This window comes from Silene latifolia, chromosome 10 (genome assembly GCF_048544455.1).
Source record: "Silene latifolia isolate original U9 population chromosome 10, ASM4854445v1, whole genome shotgun sequence".
Lineage (NCBI taxonomy): Eukaryota > Viridiplantae > Streptophyta > Magnoliopsida > Caryophyllales > Caryophyllaceae > Silene > Silene latifolia.
In genome coordinates, this window is record NC_133535.1 from 141,459,936 (window position 1) to 141,480,770 (window position 20,835).

General features: G+C 37.7%; 1 protein-coding gene across 3 annotated transcripts in view; it reads right to left on the reverse strand.

Moving 5' to 3' along the window:
• Window positions 1-19,939, reverse strand: part of LOC141606066 (bifunctional purple acid phosphatase 26-like) — a 44,021-nt gene extending 24,082 nt beyond the window's left edge. Inside the window, exons 1-10 of one of the 3 annotated variants that reach the window (XM_074425058.1) lie at window positions 19,818-19,939; window positions 18,524-18,707; window positions 18,248-18,448; window positions 17,528-17,639; window positions 17,207-17,433; window positions 13,131-13,269; window positions 12,828-13,048; window positions 12,611-12,732; window positions 12,338-12,499; window positions 12,014-12,256 (exon numbers count right to left, since the gene is read on the reverse strand). In XM_074425058.1, coding sequence (XP_074281159.1) covers window positions 12,196-12,256; window positions 12,338-12,499; window positions 12,611-12,732; window positions 12,828-13,048; window positions 13,131-13,269; window positions 17,207-17,433; window positions 17,528-17,639; window positions 18,248-18,448; window positions 18,524-18,706 — 1,428 coding nt within the window. In that variant the 5' untranslated portion in view covers window position 18,707; window positions 19,818-19,939 and the 3' untranslated portion in view covers window positions 12,014-12,195. Of the gene's footprint in view, window positions 1-12,013; window positions 12,257-12,337; window positions 12,500-12,610; window positions 12,733-12,827; window positions 13,049-13,130; window positions 13,270-17,206; window positions 17,434-17,527; window positions 17,640-18,247; window positions 18,449-18,523; window positions 18,708-19,351; window positions 19,463-19,817 lie in introns of those variants that run through there. The other 2 variants (XM_074425059.1, XM_074425060.1) reach the window with 2 other exon arrangements.
• Between the last annotated feature and the right edge of the window lie 896 nt (window positions 19,940-20,835).

The window sequence follows — 20,835 nt, forward strand, 5'->3', positions numbered from 1 at the left end:
TGAACCCAGGATTATTATTAAGAAAACAAAGCCTTTACCACTGAACCACTTGATATTTGTTGTATATTTGATGCATTAATATTTATTTATCCACTATTCAACAATATTTGGGGTAGCAAAAATCGATCTACTAAACCGATTTTTTTACGTTTGGGGTAGCGGACGCCACCCCTTGTTATCAGGTGGGTCCGCCCCAGTTTGCAATAAAGAAAATGAAAGGGCGCCACCGGGTGACACCCAATTTGGGCGCCACCCTCTCACATGGGGTGAGTGGGAACCCTTCAATTAAGAATGCATGTGAGAGGGTGACACCCAATTTGGGCATTACCTGGTACTAACGCCCTATCAGCGTTTTTGCAATAATGAGGTTCCCAAATAACATAAATTTGCATACAAAATATGAGAATTTCCCAAAAGGCACATTAATTGCCTTACTCTTCTTTTGGAACCTCCTCCAAAAGTAGAGGAATCCCAAATAATGGGAAGCGTGGTGCAATAATGAAAAGGCTCATTTGAAGAGAGAGAGAGAGAGAAAAGGCAAATGAGGAGATAAAATTTTACCTTTATGGATGCTCTAATTAATATTGATGGGGAACCTTATTACTATTGTATAGATATAGTTTATAAAATGATGAAAATAGATGAAATAGTTTGTGAAAAAAACAAGGTAAACGAATAATAAAATGAGAGATAAAATATGAGCCATGCACACCTCTAAGAATGCTCTAACAAGGATGTAGAGTAGGTAATGGGCCGTGTTGGTTCGGTCCGTGTGCCGACCCATCGTGCTTTCCCCCAAATTTGGCCCGGCCCAGGCATAGATATTGGGCTTCTCGAGCCGTGCCGTGCCAGGCCCATTCACCCCAGCCCCTGTCATGGCCCGCTTCTGGCACGCCCATTTTCGTGCTCGGGCCGTGCCTGGCACATGGGCTAATCGTGCCTTGTATGTGGTCCGGCCCATGGGCCTTCAGTTTTTTTTCTTGTTTTAAAAAAAATGTTATATTTTTTGTTTTTCTTTTGTCTAATAACCGATGAATACCAATGATAAATACTTATTTTACTAAATATTAATGTAATTGATTAATTGTATATTTTATGTACTCGATTTAATTAAATAATTAAAAACCGATATTAAAAAAAGACGGTTAGATCTCAAGTAAAAAAACCATTAACAATTAGTTTTTTCCCCTAAGTGCCATTTCACAGGCGTCGTGCCAGGTGCGTGCTCGTGTCACTCGGGGTCCGTGTCGTGCCAAAGCACGAAATTTTTCCAAATTTTACGCCGCGGCCCGACTTCAGCCCACTCGTGTCGTGCTCATGCCTAGGTTACTATTCACTTCGAGCAGTGCCATACCGTACTGGACTCGTGCCGTCCAAGCTAGCCCGGCTCGAATTGCCATCTCTAACAAGGAGTCCCTCTCACTAAGATAACAAAGAACAAGCTTACAAAAAAAAAGAAAAAAAAAAGAGGCCAGCATTATAGCACGTGGTATCTGGCAACTCCCTTGTGGATTGTGATTAGAGCTGGTAAAAGCAATCCGATTCAAATTGATCCGACAATTGAAATTGATCTAAAATTTGAATTAACCCAATTCGATTTGATCTGAATATGACTCGAGCTTTCTTGACCCCTAACTGACCCGATCCGTAGATGACCTGATCCAAAACCACCTAAATCGAAAATAAGCCGACAAAATATAATTCTAACTAAAGCGAAAAGACTTAAACTGTCTTTCTAACCTTTATTGATTGACCCGAAAATGACCGACCCAAGTTAACCGACCCGCTTAACCCGAAAATGACTCGTCCAACATATCGAAACAGACTTGAAGCCCAAAATAACCCGACTCGAATTAACCTGGAAAAAAAATAAAAACTGAGAAACCTGAACAGACCCAATCCGACCCGACCCAAACCCAACCCGATTGACCAGTTTAGTGTTGGAGCCGGTGTCCTCCAGTTAGTGCGGATAACGTTATTGCACGTACACTTGTACGGACAAGTGGGAGCTTGTTGGGGCTGGTGTCCTCTACAGTTAGTGCAATGACATATAAATCTCTAAAAGGATCAAAGGGTATACTTTTGTATTATTATCAGTTGGTCCACGTTTATCAATAACGGTTGGCTTGCTAGATAAGTTTGACGTTATTGTCATACTGATGGCGGTGATCAACTGGTCCCTAAAAGTCACACCTATAGGATACGTTTGAGAGATGTGACGGTATGAAAATACAGTCATGTTGATGCCTAATATGACTAAGCAGTTAGTCGGAGTTATTGACTAATAATTAGTCAAACGCGGTGTTGAGATAATTATTTAATACGGATTAAATAATACTGGCTAATGTGAATTAAGCGGTTAATTCGTAAATTGAATATAAACGACTATATTCAATTAATGTATATTGAATTAATTAATTATACAATATTGTCATTGTCGGACAAGTATTAATATATCGACTGAGTCATGTTACTAGTTGATATTTTAATAACCGATAACCGATGACGATTTATAATAAAAACCCGTCATATACATTTTAGCATTTTGAGTCGGACCACGAGTTAAAAATAAGGAGAAAGTGGAAGCCCACTCCCTCCCTTGTAAAACCCACGGCCTAACCATATGAACAAAAGGAGAGGGCTTCTCTCCTTTTGACCTAAGCATATTCATTTGCACAAAAATTAGGTTTTTGGAGGCATTTTCTCTGAAAACCTAGATCTCACATCGAAAACTCACAAAAACTCTCTCAATATTGCAAGGCAATTAGAGAGTACTTTCTAGCATTGCGTGAATGAATTAATTTAGGTGATGACTTATTTAAAACATGTGATATCTGTATATCAAAGAAAACTAACGCGTAACCTCTATATGAGTCAGTTTTCATGCAAATATTAGGTGGTTTGGTTTTAGGCGGAATATGATGCAAATTATCGTTACAAAAATATAAAAGAATGCAAAACGTAAATAAAAGTCCTAGTGTGGCCTATCTTAGTAAAAAGAACATAATACAACTTTGGAATCCACCGTTGGACCCGAGAAGCTTGTCTTGATGTTCCATCTTTGTCCATGCAGCGGGAGTGAGCATCCGATCTCCATATTTGGTCTTCTCAAAATTACAATTTAAAATTACAAAATATAAACCTATTTACATTCTAAATTAAAACTGTTATTACAAGAAAAAAAAAACAAAACGGAGATGCGAGATCTCAAAATACAACCAAGACCGTGTTCCATCATTACGGTAACACGTTCTACTAAGGCACACTAAGTTACAACCGTTTGTAAAATTAAATACGTAATAAAAACATTCAAGGCATTCAAAAGGAACGATAAATAAAATGCATCAACTAAAATGAAATTTATTCGTGACATAATTCCGTAATTATGTTAAATTTATCCAAACCACCTTTTAATGATTAAAAATATGTGACAAAACCGCTTTAATCAACTTAATTTTAATCCATGATAATCCGTTACTTTAAATTGCTTTAAAATAACTAAATGGTACGTGAGTGAACCGTTTCACTATCAAGCGAATGCATAAAATCCGTATTGTATGCATTTTATGGCCGAAAAAAAAATAAAACACGAATTTTTTTTTTTACTTTTTCACGGCTGGACCGTGACAAAAAAAACATCAAAAAAATTTTGTTTTTTTTTTCAGCAGCGAATTGCCGAGAGCAAAAGAGAGCAAGAAAAAAAAATTTCAGCGGCTCAAAATTTTTTAGCTCGGCCAAAACCAACAATTGAACAAAAAACACCAATTGCAATTTGAACATAATCCGTATTAAAACAAAATTACAATTGACAAATCTTTAACATATTGCTATGATTATCGTTTAAAATAACAATATGCAAAGAACAAATCGAAAAACAAAATCAGACGATTGAGACTGATCAGCAGTAAGCCGTGTGGCACGGCTTCCAATGCAAAAAAAAAAAAAAAAACCAGCCGTGCATAAAAAAATTCAGCCGAGACAAAAAAAAATTCAGCCGCACGGAATTCAATGCAAAAATGATTATCGATTCAAATCGTTTAATGAAAATCATAATGAAAAATTTACGTGGCCTCGCTCTGATACCACTTGTAGGGAAAATATCCGTAAAATTCCCTTAAATTTTAGGACTATAACGTATCTTTAACATGTGATTATTGTCATAAACGAAAAATACAAGAGAAACGATAAAGGTATAAGAATCAACCTTGGGTCCTTTGTGAATACGGCCTAAGAACAGAAATCAATATAGATTTACTCCTAATCGTTGCACCCAAGACCGTCTGAGACTATGCCCCTTGTGCTAGAAAGTACTCTCTAATTGCCTTGCAATATTGAGAGAGTTTTTGTGAGTTTTCGATGTGAGATCTAGGTTTTCAGAGAAAATGCCTCCAAAAACCTAATTTTTGTGCAAATGAATATGCTTAGGTCAAAAGGAGAAAAGCCCTCTCCTTTTGTTCATATGGTTCGGCCGTGGGTTTTACAAGGGAGGGAGTGGGCTTCCACTTTCTCCTTATTTTTAACTCGTGGTCCGACTCAAAATGCTAAAATGTATATGACGGGTTTTTAATATAAATCGTCATCGGTTATCGGTTATTAAAATATCAACTAGTAACATGACTCAGTCGATATATTAATACTTGTCCGACAATGACAATATTGTATAATTAATTAATTCAATATACATTAATTGAATATAGTCGTTTATATTCAATTTACGAATTAACCGCTTAATTCACATTAGCCAGTATTATTTAATCCGTATTAAATAATTATCTCAACATCGCGTTTGACTAATTATTAGTCAATAACTCCGACTAACTGCTTAGTCATATTAGGCATCAACATGACTGTATTTTCATACCGTCACATCTCTCAAACGTATCCTATAGGTGTGACTTTTAGGGACCAGTTGATCACCGCCATCAGTATGACAATAACGTCAAACTTATCTAGCAAGCCAACCGTTATTGATAAACGTGGACCAACTGATAATAATACAAAAGTATACCCTTTGATCCTTTTAGAGATTTATATGTCATTGCACTAACTGTAGAGGACACCAGCCCCAACATTTAGTAGGTCTAATTGTGGTGCACTTAAATTTGAGTAGAGGTGTCCAAATACGGGTATGGGCCGGACATGGGCCGGACTCATTACATTTTTGGCTCATGAACAAGCGGATTAGCGGATTTGAAACGGATTAATGGGCCTGGCCTTTATATTTTTCTTAAAGTCCCTTATCCGAACTAGCCTATTTAGCGGGTGGGATAGCCCGGGTCAAATATACGGGACGAGTGACGACCCATGAACAGGCTCTAAATTCAGGCCAAGATGTGCAATGTTTATTGTTTAGAGGAAGTCAATTCTTTAAACACAAATTCAATGAAGCGATTATTCAGTAGTCCCTCTGCCCGCCGTGCCCGGTCAATTGTTGTTCTTTAGTTTTGGCATAAAAACCAAGGAAAGAAGAGAGAGCCAATTACTAAATGACATGTGTAACAAATTGAGTGTGAATGATCAAATTACTCATCAATTTCATTCTTAAAATAGAAAGGACAACAAATGACCGAAACACACAAAATGGAAAAGGATAACAAATGACCGGAACAGAGGTAGTATTTAAGAAGGAAAATGAGATTTTTTTTCCACCTCACCTCAAAAACCAAATAATCCGATTTTTTTCTTTTGTCAGAAAAAGAATTATTGCTCAATAAAACTAAAATAAAATCACCGAATTTCCAATTTTCTACTCAATATGAGTACAAATCTATTAGGAAAGTCAATATATTGTTGCTATTATCATGTTTATTTAGCATTATTCTAGCCTGATTTACGGGATCATTGTTTAGCATGTACTCTATTTAAGCCTAAGTTTGGGCAAAACCTGATAACAGAAATCACCTTTCTATCTCTTTAACATGGTATCAGGAATTCCAGGTCTCACAAAAAAACCCTAAAATCTTCCACCACGAAAATCATCACCTACGCAGCCATGTCAGGGGCTCTTATCTCCACTGACCCACCTAAAACAATCGATCCTCTCAGCCCCTATTATCTCGGTTCACATGATGTTTCGGGGGCAAAAATATCAAACGTTATTTTACGTCGTGATAACTACGACGCTTGGCAACGATCCATGACTTTTTCTCTCAAATCTCGTCGTAAATTCGGATTCGTTGATGGGACCATAAAAAACCCACAACGGAATTCGACCTCGAGAATTGGGTTGTCGTTAACTGCACAATTGTTCAATGGATACACAATATGATTGATCCGAGTTTACTCGATAATCTTGATTATTCCGATGATGCCTCTGTTTTGTGGTCCGACATTAAAGGGCAATATGCAGTTATCGACGGCACGATGATCCACGGCCTCAAGACACAGTTGAATAATTGTAAGCAAACAAAGGGAATGGATGTGACTTCCTATTTCGGGAAGCTTAAGTCGCTATGGGACTCGATTGTTAAACATGAACCGCCATTTGCTTGTCGATGTGGCAAATGCGAGTGCAAGATCACGGAGAAGGCAATCCAGCGTCAAGTTAATGAACGGTTGCATCAATTCTTTATGGGACTCGATCACACCCTTTACGGTAATATCCGATCTTCTCAATTTCAATTGGACCCGTTGCCTTCTCTTAACCGCGCTTATAATCTTGTCCTTCAAGAGGAGCGCTTACGTGCTGAAACCCAACCCAACACGTCTGAAGTTAAAATATTTGCAACTCCTCCTTCCGGTAATGCCGATTGGAGACTTCTTCGTGATAAGGAGAGAAGTGACAAACTCAAACTTCTCTGTTCTCACTGTGAAACCCGTGGTCATGACGCGGCTAAATGCTTCTTTAAAACTAATCGCTTTCCTGATTGGTGGGATGAAAGGCCCCGTATTATTGCTGAGTACCGTGTTTACAGGGCTCGTTCTTCAAGTCGTGGACCTGGTGCATCTCCAAGTGGGACGTCAGGTGGGGCAGGTTCGAGCAACAGCAGTAAAACTGCTTCAGATCCCCCTGTTCGTGCAAATGGAGTAATAACGAACACCTTGACGAACTCTATGCTGGACTCGGACCGTTTAATTGGTATGTGTAAATGAATTATTGATACGGGTGCTTCTAATCACGTCACAGGAATTTTGTCGTGTTTGGAGGATAAAATTCAAATACCTAGTCGCACTGTTGGTCTTCCGAATGGCCAACAGATTGTGGCTTCCGTCATGGGTTCCGTCTATATTAATGAATCTCTTACTCTCCGAAACGTATTATTTGTTCCTGCTTTCACGTGCAACTTAATCTCAGTTTCACAGCTTACAATTGATAATATTTATTATTTTGAGTTCACTAAAAATACTTGCCTTATTCAGGACCCTTCTTTGAGGAAGACGATTGGAGCAGGTGAACTGAGGGACGGACTGTTTTGGATTGTTGCGGAGGCGAGACCATTGACGGTGCATACGGTGACTGGACAAGGGAAATTCGACCTTTGGCATAGGCGTCTTGGGCATCCGTCAGATAAAGTGGTCAAGACTATACCCTCTTTTAGTAATTCATTTTCAAATAAAGACAACGTGTGTGATGCTTGTCATTTAGCAAAACACCACCGTGATAGTTTTCTTTCAAACAATAAGCGTGCTTCGGATTTATTTGAGTTAATTCATTGCGACCTTTGGGGTCCTTATCGTACTGTCTCTTCTTGCGGTGCGAACTATTTTTTAACTATTTTGGATGATTATTCCCGTGCTACTTGGGTTTATTTATTGCTTGACAAAACTGAGGTCACGGATATGTTTATGAGTTTTGTTAATATGGTTCAAACTCAGTTTTCTAAGGCTATAAAAAATGTGCGAAGTGATAATGGAAACGAGTTTAATGCTAGGGCTGGTTATTTTTTCCAAAATGGTATAAAATTTGAGACATCTTGTGTGGGTACGCCGCAACAAAACGGGAGAGTTGAGCGTAAAAACCGTCATATTTTGAATGTCGCACGGGCTCTCCGATTTCAAGCCAATTTGCCTAAAACTTTTTGGGGTGAATGTATATTGTCCGCTGTTTATTTAATCAACCGAACACCTTCACCATTGCTTCACAATTTGACTCCATATGAGTGTCTTTATGGGGTTGCACCATCTTATGAGAACTTGCGGGTGTTTGGTTGTCTTTCATATGCCCATAATCAAAATACTAATGGGGACAAATTTGAGAAGCGAAGTCGTCGTAGTATTTTTGTTGGATATCCTAGTAATAAAAAAGGATGGAAGCTTTACGATATTGAAACCGAAACCTTCTTTGTATCTCGTGATGTTATTTTCCATGAGTCCGTCTTTCCATTTGCTACTCCCAACACTACAGCTACTTCGCCTTCTACACCTGATCTGGACATCGCTGATGAGCCATTTCAGGCCACAACTGAGCACCTCGATACCCCCACTGTTTCTGGTTCAGGGCCTGCCACGAACCAGGCTGTAGACGACTCAGCAGCAACGTCCTCTCCCACTGAACAAGCTGCATCAGGCGCTTCCTCCTCTACCACGGAACCAGCAGCCACTGTCCCTCCATCAGAACCTGAAATGGGTAAAGGTAGGCGAGTGAAATTCCCTAATTCTCGATTCTCAGGTTATGTACTTGACACCGCAAACAGTCTGTCTCCTCCCTCAAGCACACCGATCTCTCCAACGTCATCCTCAGGTACACCCTATACCCTTGCTAATTATGTCAGTTGCAACATTTTCTCTGCCAAGTAACGTGATTTTCTTGCAGCTATAACAGCTGGAATGGAACCCCCGTCTTTTAAAGACGCCATCCGTGATCCTAATTGGTGTGATGCAATACAATAAGAGATTGTTGCTCTTGAGCAAAATGGTACATGGGAATTGGTTGATATTCCGTCTGATAAAAAAGCACTTGGGTGTCGATGGGTGTACAGAATTAAGTACAAGTCTGATGGTATCGTTGAACGTTTCAAAGCCCGTCTTGTAGTCTTCGAGAATCACCAAGTCTAAGGGCTTGACTATGGAGAGACCTTTGCTCCGGTTGTCAAAATGGGTACACTTCGTGCTTTCCTCGCTGTGGCTGCAATTAAAAAATGGGAGCTACATCAAATGGATGTCCATAATGCTTTTTTACATGGTGACCTCGCCGAAGAAGTTTACATGCGCCTCCCTCCCGGTTTCAGTCGTGGGAAGGAAGGTAAAGTATGTCGTCTCAAAAAATCATTATATGGTCTCCGGCAAGCTCCAAGGTGTTGGTTTGTTAAGCTTACTTCCGCTCTCAAGGTATATGGCTTCAAACAGTCTTACTCGGATTATTCATTATTTTCTTACTCGTATGGCCAAGTTCGTCTTTTTATTCTCATTTATGTGGATGACTTAGTCATTGCCGGTAACGATTCTTCCGCTGTTGCAAAATTTAAAGAGTATTTGGGGAATTGTTTCCATATGAAAGATTTAGGTCCATTAAAATATTTTCTGGGACTTGAAATCTCTCGAAGTGGCGAAGGCATTTATATTTCACAGCGCAAATATGCACTTGACATCATTTCCGAAACTGGGTTACTTGGGTCTAAGCCCGCTACTACTCCCATTGAGCAAAATCTTCAGCTGGCCGAAGCTACTGGCGATATTCTCTCTGATATTGAGTCATATAGGCGGTTAGTGGGTCGGCTTGTTTACCTATCTGTCACACGGCCTGACCTCTCTTACGCGGTCCATATATTGTCTCGCTTCTTGCACCAGCCACGCACTAAGCACATGGCCGCTGCACTTCGGATTGTTCGGTATCTCAAAGGGAGTCCGGGTCAAGGCCTGCTTTTACGAGCCGATAGCTCTCTCTCTATATCCGGGTGGTGTGATTCTGATTGGGGTAGGTGTCCTGACTCTCGTCGCTCCGTCACCGGTTGGTATATTTTTCTTGGCGGATCACCCATCTCGTGGAAAACCCATAAACAACACACAGTGTCTTTGTCTTCTGCTGAAGCCGAATATCGGGCTATGGCAAATATTGTGTGTGAGTTAAAATGGTTGAAAGGCTTGTTTTTGGATTTGGGGGTCACTTTTTCTCAGCCCATGTCCGTTTTTTCTGACAGTGAATGTTTGATGTGGGTAGGAACTGTAACCTTATTTTTTTGGGTTTTATTAGGAAAGACGATAATTGAGTAGCTCAAAAAATGAACTGAAAAAAAAAATGGGTCGTAAATTCTTAACGTGTTTTCTCGTCCATAACGGGATTAAAAAAAGGACCCTGTAAAGCGACACCATGGGAGCGCACTGGAGTTAGAATTAACAAATTAAACTCGTAATTTAAAAAACCCTTCTCCAGTAGTATAATGTGGGCGAATTTAAACTCATTAAACCTAGGACAATAGTCACAATAATGTTATTATGTTAAAATCATCAAGAAAATGGAGCCGAGATGCAAAACATAAGTGAGGTTATGTCCTAAAACTGCGGATAGAAGGAGTACTAGCTAGTGCACTTCCTCTTCATTTGACCAATATAGTAAAGAACAGTAAGTAGACTATACATCTGATATACTATAGCTAGTGGTGTAGCTCTGAATTTTATAATAGAATTTTCGAGTTTTGATTTAAAGATTATAAATTTTACAATAAAGTTTCTAAATTCATTTAGTCAAACGGAACACAAACTATAGAGAGGAAAGCAAAGCAACATTGTTACCTGGAACAATGAAGAGGATAACATGCACAGAGATAGAAGTGATGGGTTCAAGTTCAACTGTTCAAGTAATGCATGGCACTACTTGAGATGTTATAAATAAATGTAGTAATTTGGACCACTGTATGATACGTTAGGTCCTTAGGATTTGCGTAGATTATCAGAGTTCATACAATTGGATTCTTATAAAAAACCTAATCAGCTCTCAGCCTTTGATGATTTATCAACGTGTTTTTAAAATGTTCTTATTATTAAAATAATATTTAAAAATTAAATACCCCTCTAGAATCATCTAAGCTAAGGCAAAAGGGTGACATTTTAAACTATTCATTTGACTTTTCACGATCTACAAAACGATACTTAAACCAAGTCTAATGGTTACATTTGAAACTATACATCTCTTGCCCAAGTCGGGTCGGACCGTGCCTGGTCATGCTCGGGCCGGGTCGTGCCAAAGCACAGGTCAATTTCGATCCCTAACGTCGTAGCCCGTCCAAGACCCACCGTCGCAACACGAGTCAAATGCGATCCCTAATGTCGGGCTTGGCCCACTCGTTGTGCCTTGGCCCGAACTACCAGCTCTAAGCTCGCCCAAACAAAAAACTCTGGGCCAGCTCACAGCTCTTCGTGTAAAGCAGCATGTATAATTTGGGTAGAGTAAGGTCGGAGGGAATAATAATTTCCGAACTTTAATTACACTTACCGAAAGAGCTCCATCATGGCGTCGCTTTTTATATTAAAATCCCATAATATTTAATATGAACTTAATTCATAATTAAACGCGAAAGCAGATTTGACTAGTATAATGATTTAGCGCGTTTGACTAGCAGATTTATTTAGCAGAATTGTTTTAGAGGTGTTTGGTAATTGACAGTTTTAGATTAGCAGATTGTTTAGATTCTTTGTAAAATGACAAATAAGGATATGAATAAATTATTTATTAAATATATAAAAGGAAGGTTAGTATTTTTTAAGGGGGTAAATAAGACAATACTTTTTCTATCTAATCCGCTAACCTAATATGCTAGTAAATAGCATATTGGACCCCAATATGCTATTTCAATATGCCATTAACCAAACGCTCTAAATAGCATATTCGTAAGTCAAACATGTTAAACCTCTCCAATATGTTGAAATTTGGCCAATATGTCATTTACCAAACAGTGCCATAGAAGACTCGAATATTATACTCCCCCTGTCCGGTCATTTGTTGTCCTATTCCGTTTTGAAGTGTCTCAGGCAATTGTTCTCCTTTCTATTTCAGGGTAGTATTTGATCCTTCACCCTCCTCTTTCCTTGATTTGTGTCAAAATCAAAGAAAAACAATTGAATATATTACAGCAAAAACTACATAATAGCCAAAGGCCCTCTTTATTGACATGAATAACAAGGGAAAAAGGACCATCAAGTTCTGATACAAGAAACAAACGAGCAAACATCTGCAAATCTTTAACAAAAGTTGATACAAAATTATAAACCTTGAAATAACGCAGAATTGACATCCATTGTTGTAATCCTTAGCTTCTCCAATTAATAAGGAGCAGTTTCACCAATTGGCCTCTCTAGCATTCTCCTCTCCCCATTGCCAACCCTGCATTACCATAAGAATCAGTTTCCGTAAACATGAGACGAAACTAATACGAAATTATAAAGGTTTTGAAGAGTAACTCACCAGTACTGGTTTAGAAGAGTCATGGTGTCAACATGCACCTTCTTGCCATCATCATTTCGATGCCATGTGTAGACAGCGTGTGTCCTGTTCATAATCTCTAGCGTTGCATGTCCATAACTTGCTTCTCGGAATGCTGAGTATTCCGGCTGTGGATCTATGAACCTGTAACAAATAAGAAACAAGGTCTAATTTCTCAATTGGTTTCATATATACAAAGAAACAGATACGTTTTGTTTGATGTGAAATGTTAAAGAAAGACACCGAGAGAATTACCGTCCAGCTAGGCCTTCTGAATTTCCACCATCACCAATAGTTATGTAAATTGGAGCAGATTTGTCTGGCACCGGATAACGTTCACCGGTTGATACATTGTAGTGTATGTTTGAGATACGATGCTGATAAATAAAATAAAATGACAAGTTATTTGAAATAATTGTAATCAAAACATATAAATTTAAGATGGGTCTTATAAAACTTTAATCTTAATTACCGATCTTTCATAAGCATGAACATGACCAGCAAAGATGATATCAACTTTGTGTTGAACAAACCAGTCCTCAAACACGACACGCATACTTTCTCCCTCCATGAAATGCGCTTCATTGCTGTTGTACATTGGGATATGCATCAACACGATCAACCAAGGTGTCTTCTCCCTGTCCACTTTTTTCAGTTCTTCTTGAAGCCACCTCCACTGAGGCGTGTATTTCACTATTATTCAGGAATCGATTATCAGTCTCGAAGAAAATTAAAGCGCCAAAGAAAACAGTTAAACTAACAAGTTGTAGTTTACCGAAGGGAGAATAGCTGTTGAGAACAATGATATGGGCAGATGCACGCCTAACCGCGTACCAAAGAGGACTAGTGCTCTGTGAAGCTGCGTAAGGTGTTTTGTATCTGTAGAGGTATGTTTTAAAAGGTTCAGTTTCCCCCTGAAAATAGATGAACAATCTCAAATTGTCAATAATGTTGCCATAAATAATTGGAGACAGCAATGTCAATGTCTGAACCTGCGATTAGACGTAGACGATGGGGATGTGGGGGTTCCGTGTCCGTGCCTGGGTCCAGACGTGCTGACTCCACGTCTATTCCCAGGTGGGGACGTGGTGGTTCCACGTTCCTGCTTGAGTCCGGACATGGTGACTCATTATTGTCTCTCTTTTTTCCTTTTTTTTTAAAAAAAATAAAAGAATCAATTTGTTTAGGTAGAGTTTAACGTTGTTTCAATTAGTAGTTTGTTGTTTTGATTTAAAAAAAAAAACAATTAGTTTTACGTCAACTAGCAAGTCTTCTAAGATACGGTCTCTTACTACATTAATGGGAGACACCCAATAAATGAATTATAAAATAAATAACTAAAAAGGAAAAGATAAAAACTAAATAAAAGGGTGTATGGACGTATTTTTAAGGCGTTGGGTTCACTAACATTGATGAGAGACCGTATCTCTTAAGAATTTGTGATTGTTTAATAATTGGAGGATAAGTAATGAATTGATTGATATCAGTTCATAGACTATACATCTGAGGTAGTACCTCTTATTGTTTATTTTCTGAGTTTTATTTTAAAGTTTTTGAGTTTTGCTTTAATATAAAGTTTTTGAGCACATTTACTAAAACATTACACTAAAAAAATATAATATTGCTCAAAAACTATATTTATAAATGTTAATATGCTCAGAAAAAATGTGTATATGCTCAAAAATTACAAGATCTGAGGTACTACCTCAGATGCGTAATCCTTTTTCTCGATTGATATTCCTTTCAAGCTAAGGGACCGCGATTTACTTGGTGTAACAATAGGAAAGGTGACAAAAGGGTGTATGAACGTATTGATAAGGCGTTAGGTTCAAAGGAGTGGTTTACAATTTTTCCAAACAGTGTTATTAAACATTATCCGATACAAGTTTAGGATCATGCCCTTATTAAGTTGGATTTGAATCTTACAAAAAATACTAGCAAAAAGCCGTATAAAATAGATGCTTGGGCGTTAGAATACGTGGAATGTTTATAAGTGATTCGGGAAGCTTGGCTGATTTGTGATATGGGTTCTCCAGCTTTCCGAGTAATAAGGAAAATTGCTCGTGTAAGACAAAATGTTAAAAAGTGGGCGCTTGATAAACGAAAAGAATGGACGAAAAAATGGGAGGAGTTTGATAAAAGACTAAAACATGGTATGGATTTGGCCACTAGTGTTGGTAATGAGGAGGTATATACTCGTGTTAATGAGGAAGTACGTGGTTTGCCACAACATCACTTTATTTGCGTCAAAGAGCTAAGTTTAAATGGATGGTCGATGGGGATATATGTACTAAATATTTCTTTAATTGGATGAAGGGACGAGCGGGTCAAAATTGAATCCTTGGTATTAAAGGTGAGGACGGACAATTGATCTATGATTCTGATCAGGTTAGTGGTGCTTTTCAAAAGACATTTGTTGATTTATACATCCCGCCGCAACATTGCCAGGAGACAGAGATTGCTTACCCATATGAAGCTATGCTTCGACATCTTACGGCCGGGTCGAGTTTCTGATGAAGATGTTGATCTTTTGCAACAACCATTTACTGCTAAAGAGGTTAGGAGTGCGGTTTTTCAAATGGGAGCTCTGAAGCCCCAGGATTGGTTGGTAACCCGCCCGCTGTGGTTTACCATAAATGTTGGCACTTTATTAAAAAGGACATTATGAAAGCGGTTGTGTCTATCTGAACTCGGGAGTGGTGCTAAGGGAGGCGAATAGAACCTTTATTTCTGTGGTACCAAAGTGTGACAACCCGGAGAGTGTTCAGGATTATCGTCCAATTAGTTTGTGTAATGCCTTTATGAGAATCATTACGAAGTGCATCACTAATCGTGTGGCGAAAGTCATGAGTTATCTGGTAGGACGTTTTCAAAATGATTTCATACCAGGTAGGCATATTAGTGATAATATCTTGGTGGTGCATGAAGCAATCGACAATATAAACTCGCATATGAAGGGGAAATATGGGAAATTCGCATTTAAGGCTGACATGAGTAAGGCATATAATCGGGTAAAGTGAGATTTTCTCCAAGCTGTTCTATATAAATTTGGTTCCCCGACAGACTTATTAAACTTTAAGAGTAGTGTAAACTCAGTAACTTATGAGGTATTGTTTAATGGTGCCCCATTACAGCAATTCAAGCCACGTTGTGGATTACGACAGGGGGACCCGACCCGTTGTCGCCGTATCTTTTTATCCTGTGTATGGAGGTTCTATCGTGTAATGTAGCACATGCTCAACAGGTGGGTCGAATTAAGGGGATCAATATTAGTAGGGGTGACTCCTCTGACACACCTTTTCCTTGCAGATGACTCGGTTTTCTTTCTCTATGACAAGGGTAATTCAGTTTCTTACTTAAAACATTTAATCGATGATTATTGTTGTGCGTTGGGCAAGTGCTTAATGAGGTGAAATCGGGCATTCTGTTTAGTTCAAGTAACAAACTGGGGAAGGCAAGGAATTGCTTACAAGTTCTCAAAATTAAGAATAATAAAGGGATTGGAAAGTATCTTGGGATGCCTACGGATTTCCAAGCCTCCAAAAATGATTTATTCAAAGTTCTAATCGAAAACGTTTACTAAGCGTATTTCCTCGTGGAATGGGGTTTTTCTCTAGCCAGCTGGAAAACTTACTTTGATCTCTTCCGTTCAATGAAATCTCTCCAATTTCTTTCTATCGATGTTTAAAATACCGGTAAGTGTGGCCAATAAGATTAATTCTCTTTTGTCACAATTTTGGTGGGCGGGGTGTATATTGGGCAAGACAATCCATTGGTCTAGTAAAAAAAGATGTTAATATTTTCTATCTAAAGAGAGAGCTTTGGGGTGCTAAGGATTTAGCACGCGAGTCTTGCACAACTTTGGGGTGCTGGGGCAGGGTGCAAGAGGTTATGTACTCGAGTCGCACAACTTGTGTAGGTGGTGGGAGTTTCTTTGTAGTCACAGGACTGATTATTAAAGAAATATTTATAAGAGAGTTAGTGATCGTAGACCATAACAATGTAGGTCGAACCACTTCAAAATTACTTGTGTTTGTTTCTCTTTAATTTGCTTTGTTTTGTTTCTTAGTATTAGGGTGAGATTATCAGTCACACTCACCAAAGTCTTAAGACTCTGGCACATCAGTTTTCCACTAACTTTTATTATTTATTTATTGTTCAGACTCACCTCAGACTTTATACATTATCAGTCAGACTCACCTCCTCAGACTCTACTTTTACACTTTACTTGAGAAAATGTGGGGTTTAAGAAAAAAAAGAACAAAAATAATATAACACTTGTCTTTCATTGGATGTCTTATTTTAATAGTGGGTTCAAAATTCATGTAGAGTCTTAAGTTAAGTCTTGGATTTCCAAGACTCTACTTAAGACTTTGTCAAGACTTTATTAAAAGCATGATAGATTATTGGTAGTCTTGAGTGAGTCTTGTCTTAAGACTCACCAAAATCTTGTCTCAAGACTACCAATAATCTTACCCTTATTTATAATTGTGCACGCTTGCCCAAACACAAAGACTCAATCTATAGTCTCTTGTGTTATTTATTTATCAATCACGATTACTTTCATAAGATTACTAATGATTTCCCTATCACTTACGTTATTGCTTTCGCTCTAAGTGTAAAAATTATCACGTACTTTGCTGACAAGTCATTAGAAATTTAGAACAGTTCGATAGACTGTTTAATTCAAAAGCAATACTAATAATTTGTCTTTAAATTTCACACGCAACTATATTTGTAAAAAGAATACTCAATTCAACCTCCCTAAAAGTACCAGATCTATAAACTCAACAAATATTAATGTGTTTAATGTAACTAAACTGATAGAAATAGGGTGTTTAATGTATTTACCAATTCAGGAAAGTAGTCTATCTCATGATTGCCAGTAGACCACATCCAAGGTTGGTAGGCTGCACTTTTCTCGGCAAAGCGACCCCAAGTATCCCAACGAAGCCCAATATCATTCTTCTTATATCTGTCAGCATAAGAGAGATCACCAACAAATAAAACAGCTTTCGCTCCGCTCTCCATATAATGCTCTAGTGTCGAAAGAGAGTTATATGTCTGACCCAAGTCACCTGAAACAAGACATTACAGTTAGAGAATTGCCAATTCTGAAAACCAGGATTCAAAATACGATAATGCATGACGACAAGAAAATAATCGACTCACCGATTATGCCAAATTTGTAGTAGCAATCTGGATCAATTTTCGGGGGAGTTTCAAACCAAAATTTACGAGCCGAATCACCATTTCCAATCATGTAATAGTACTTTTTGTCATGCTGCATGTAGTTTGAAAATAATTAAAAATTAGTATAGCTCCCGTGCAAACGCACGGCTTTTTTAGAGGAGGATATTAGAATTTATAATAATTAATTTACAGTGATTTAATTCATTTTGAAATTTAATGAGAAACTATACTATCGTTGTATACTTGTATCTCAAATTATGAGTTGTAAAATAGAAGGTTCAATAATTTTAGCCCGAATAAGATTTATGTGTTTTGCGAATACTATTTTGTCAACATTGTTTTAAAGAGAATGATATTATATCATTGCATATCTACATCCACTAAAAGCATAAATAATTAAACATTAATTGATCGATGATTTTTGAGTACAGATAGGATATATATTAAGAAAGATTTTTTTATGTATGACATGTAAATATAAAGATGAAATAATATAATAAGATTAATTAGTGAGAGTGGGGACCACTATTAGAAGCTAAATAATTAAGGGGAAACTTGAGCAGGAAAAATTGGAGTTTTGTTATTTTTTACTGTAGTATATAGAGGATGAATATACAAGGAAACAACAATGCTTAAATGATGAGTTCAAAAGAATCTTGCTTGTGACGGTCTTTATCAAGGATGGAAGGGAATTATTACCTCGAGACCAGTGACAAGACAATGATGGATATAGCCAGACTTGTACTGGTAAAAGGAGTAGTTTGTTACAGTCCCGTGAGCAATGAACTCGTAGTTATCCTCAGAGGTTCCATATTTCACTGTGCCGGAACCCGGTTCATCGGGTGTCACCCACGAGATTATAACGGCTCTACCATCATAGTCACCTTGTGTGATATGCACCTGCCAATAACAATAATCGCAAATATCAGGATCGACAACCTACGGAAAATTCCCCCCGAATGATATGATGCTTACTTGTTGCGGTGCATTATGGCCCTTTGGAACAGCAAATACTGCATTATCAAGAGGCATATCAATTGCTGGCCATTCCGATCGAACGAAAGAGCTCGTTATCCCGGAACTTCCCTCACAAACATAGTTCAACAACACAATATGAGCAACCAGCAGCTTTGTCAAGGTAAACAAAATCCTTCCCATCCTGCACATATACATAATTTCAAGACAAACATGTCAATATCGTTTTTAAAAAAAGCGCTGACGTGAACCATTGGCCCTAAATAGTTTGTAACCGACACCAAAACGACGATTAGTTTATCAAATAACCTTACAATGCAAAGCCATTCAATATTTCAACACTACATTTGAGAGTTTCACAAAATTTCTCGCAGGATAAGACTATCACTTCCATCATTCCATGTCGTTCTAGGCAAAGAGATCTAGTGAATACTTATGGTATTTTTTATGTTATCTTTGCAATTACCAAAGTCTAGAACTTTTCATATTTTTCTTCTACCTTCATTTGCATGCATGAACATGTATTTATACGGAGTACATGTTAATCTATGCATCCTTAAGGAGATAAAATAAAAAGGCATCTTTTGCCTTTAAATTACTCGACCTGAGTACAGGGGCGAATCCAGGATCCAAATATACAGTGGGCTAGAAAACTCAATGATAATTTTTTCTTTTTTAAATGATATAGAAAATTTGGAGTTGGTAATCACCCACCTTTTACCCTAAACTGCTGCATTTTAGCGTATTTTTGTGATATATCAGTCAAGTCATACAAGTATATTCTAGGTAATAAACATTCGCTTTTGTTTCAGAATATTTCGACTCTACCTTTGCCTAGAGTTTCACAAAATTTCTCGTAAGATAAGACTATCACTACCCGTTCTAGGGCGATGAGGTTGTCGATCTTATATGTTTTAATTTCGTGTCGGTGCCTTTCTTCAAAAGAAAATGTTGTCGAAAAAACTAATAGGAAAATGAGATACAAAAAGGACCCCGTAAAGCGACACCATGGGAGCGCATTGGAGTCCAGTAGCATAATGTGGGCCACATGAAAAAACACAAGTGAGGCCCTGTCTTAAAACCGACGATAAATGGATATTACACTAACAATATAAACAAAGCAAATACTCCTATGAAACGTAAATATTACAATGCTGATAAAGAAAAAAAAATTGTAAGAGTATTATAGTACATTTAAGCTTATGATTGGTCTGAAGATTGGTTTTATACTCGGTTATTATAAATGGATATTAAATGAAGAAGTATAGAGAGGAAAGCAAAAGAATATTGTTACCTGGAAACAAGGACGAGTATAACATGCACAGAGATAGATCAGAAGTGATATACGAGTAATGGCAGTTCGCAGCAGAGATGTTATATAATTGTAGTGATTTGGCCCACTCCATTGGTACGTAAGGTCCTTAGCATTTGCGTAATTTAACAGACTTCCATACTATTGGATGCATTGCTTATCAAAAACCTAAACTCATGTCAGCCTTTGATGATTTTATCAACGTGCGTATTTTTAAGGAAAATGTCCTTTTGAATTGATGTTTAAATATACTTCCTGTTAGTTAAATTATTGAGGAGAACGAAGGACATTCTACGATGTAAACGTAGGATTTATACTTATTAGTAATACTTGAGTCACGGATGCCGCTTTTCTTAGAGAATAGAGAATATTCGGACCCTTACTTATAGCCTTAGGTTTATCAACGTGCGTATTTTTAATGTCCTTTCGAAATTATTGTGGAGAACGAAGGACATTCTACTATGTAAACGTAGGATTTATACTTGGGTAATACTTGAGTCACGGATACCGCTTTTCTTAGGGAATATTCCGACCCTTATAGCCTTAGGTTACACGTGATTTCTCGCATGATAAAACAAGCACCCTAAACCCAATGTAATCAACAACGAAAAAAAACGGCGCAAACTATATTTCTTTGTTGAAAACATTCCGTAACAGTACAAATATTTATTATATATAAGTGTGCATTCCGCACTCCCGAACTCATATTATAATGTCGCATAGTTACTCTATTTTGCACAAATCCCGACTACACTTAAACGACCGGCAATTTACACTTAAATCACCGACACTTCCTCCTGCCGGTTACAAACTATCCAAATGGATAATTACAACAACAACAATCATTAATGCTATATCAGGTTACAGATAACATGGAGTTGATGTGTTGTTGACTTGACTAATAATAATAATAATAATAATAATAATAATAATAATAGGGATATTCTACATGGTACCCCTCAACTTTTCGACTTTCTACGTGGTACCCCTACACTTTTTA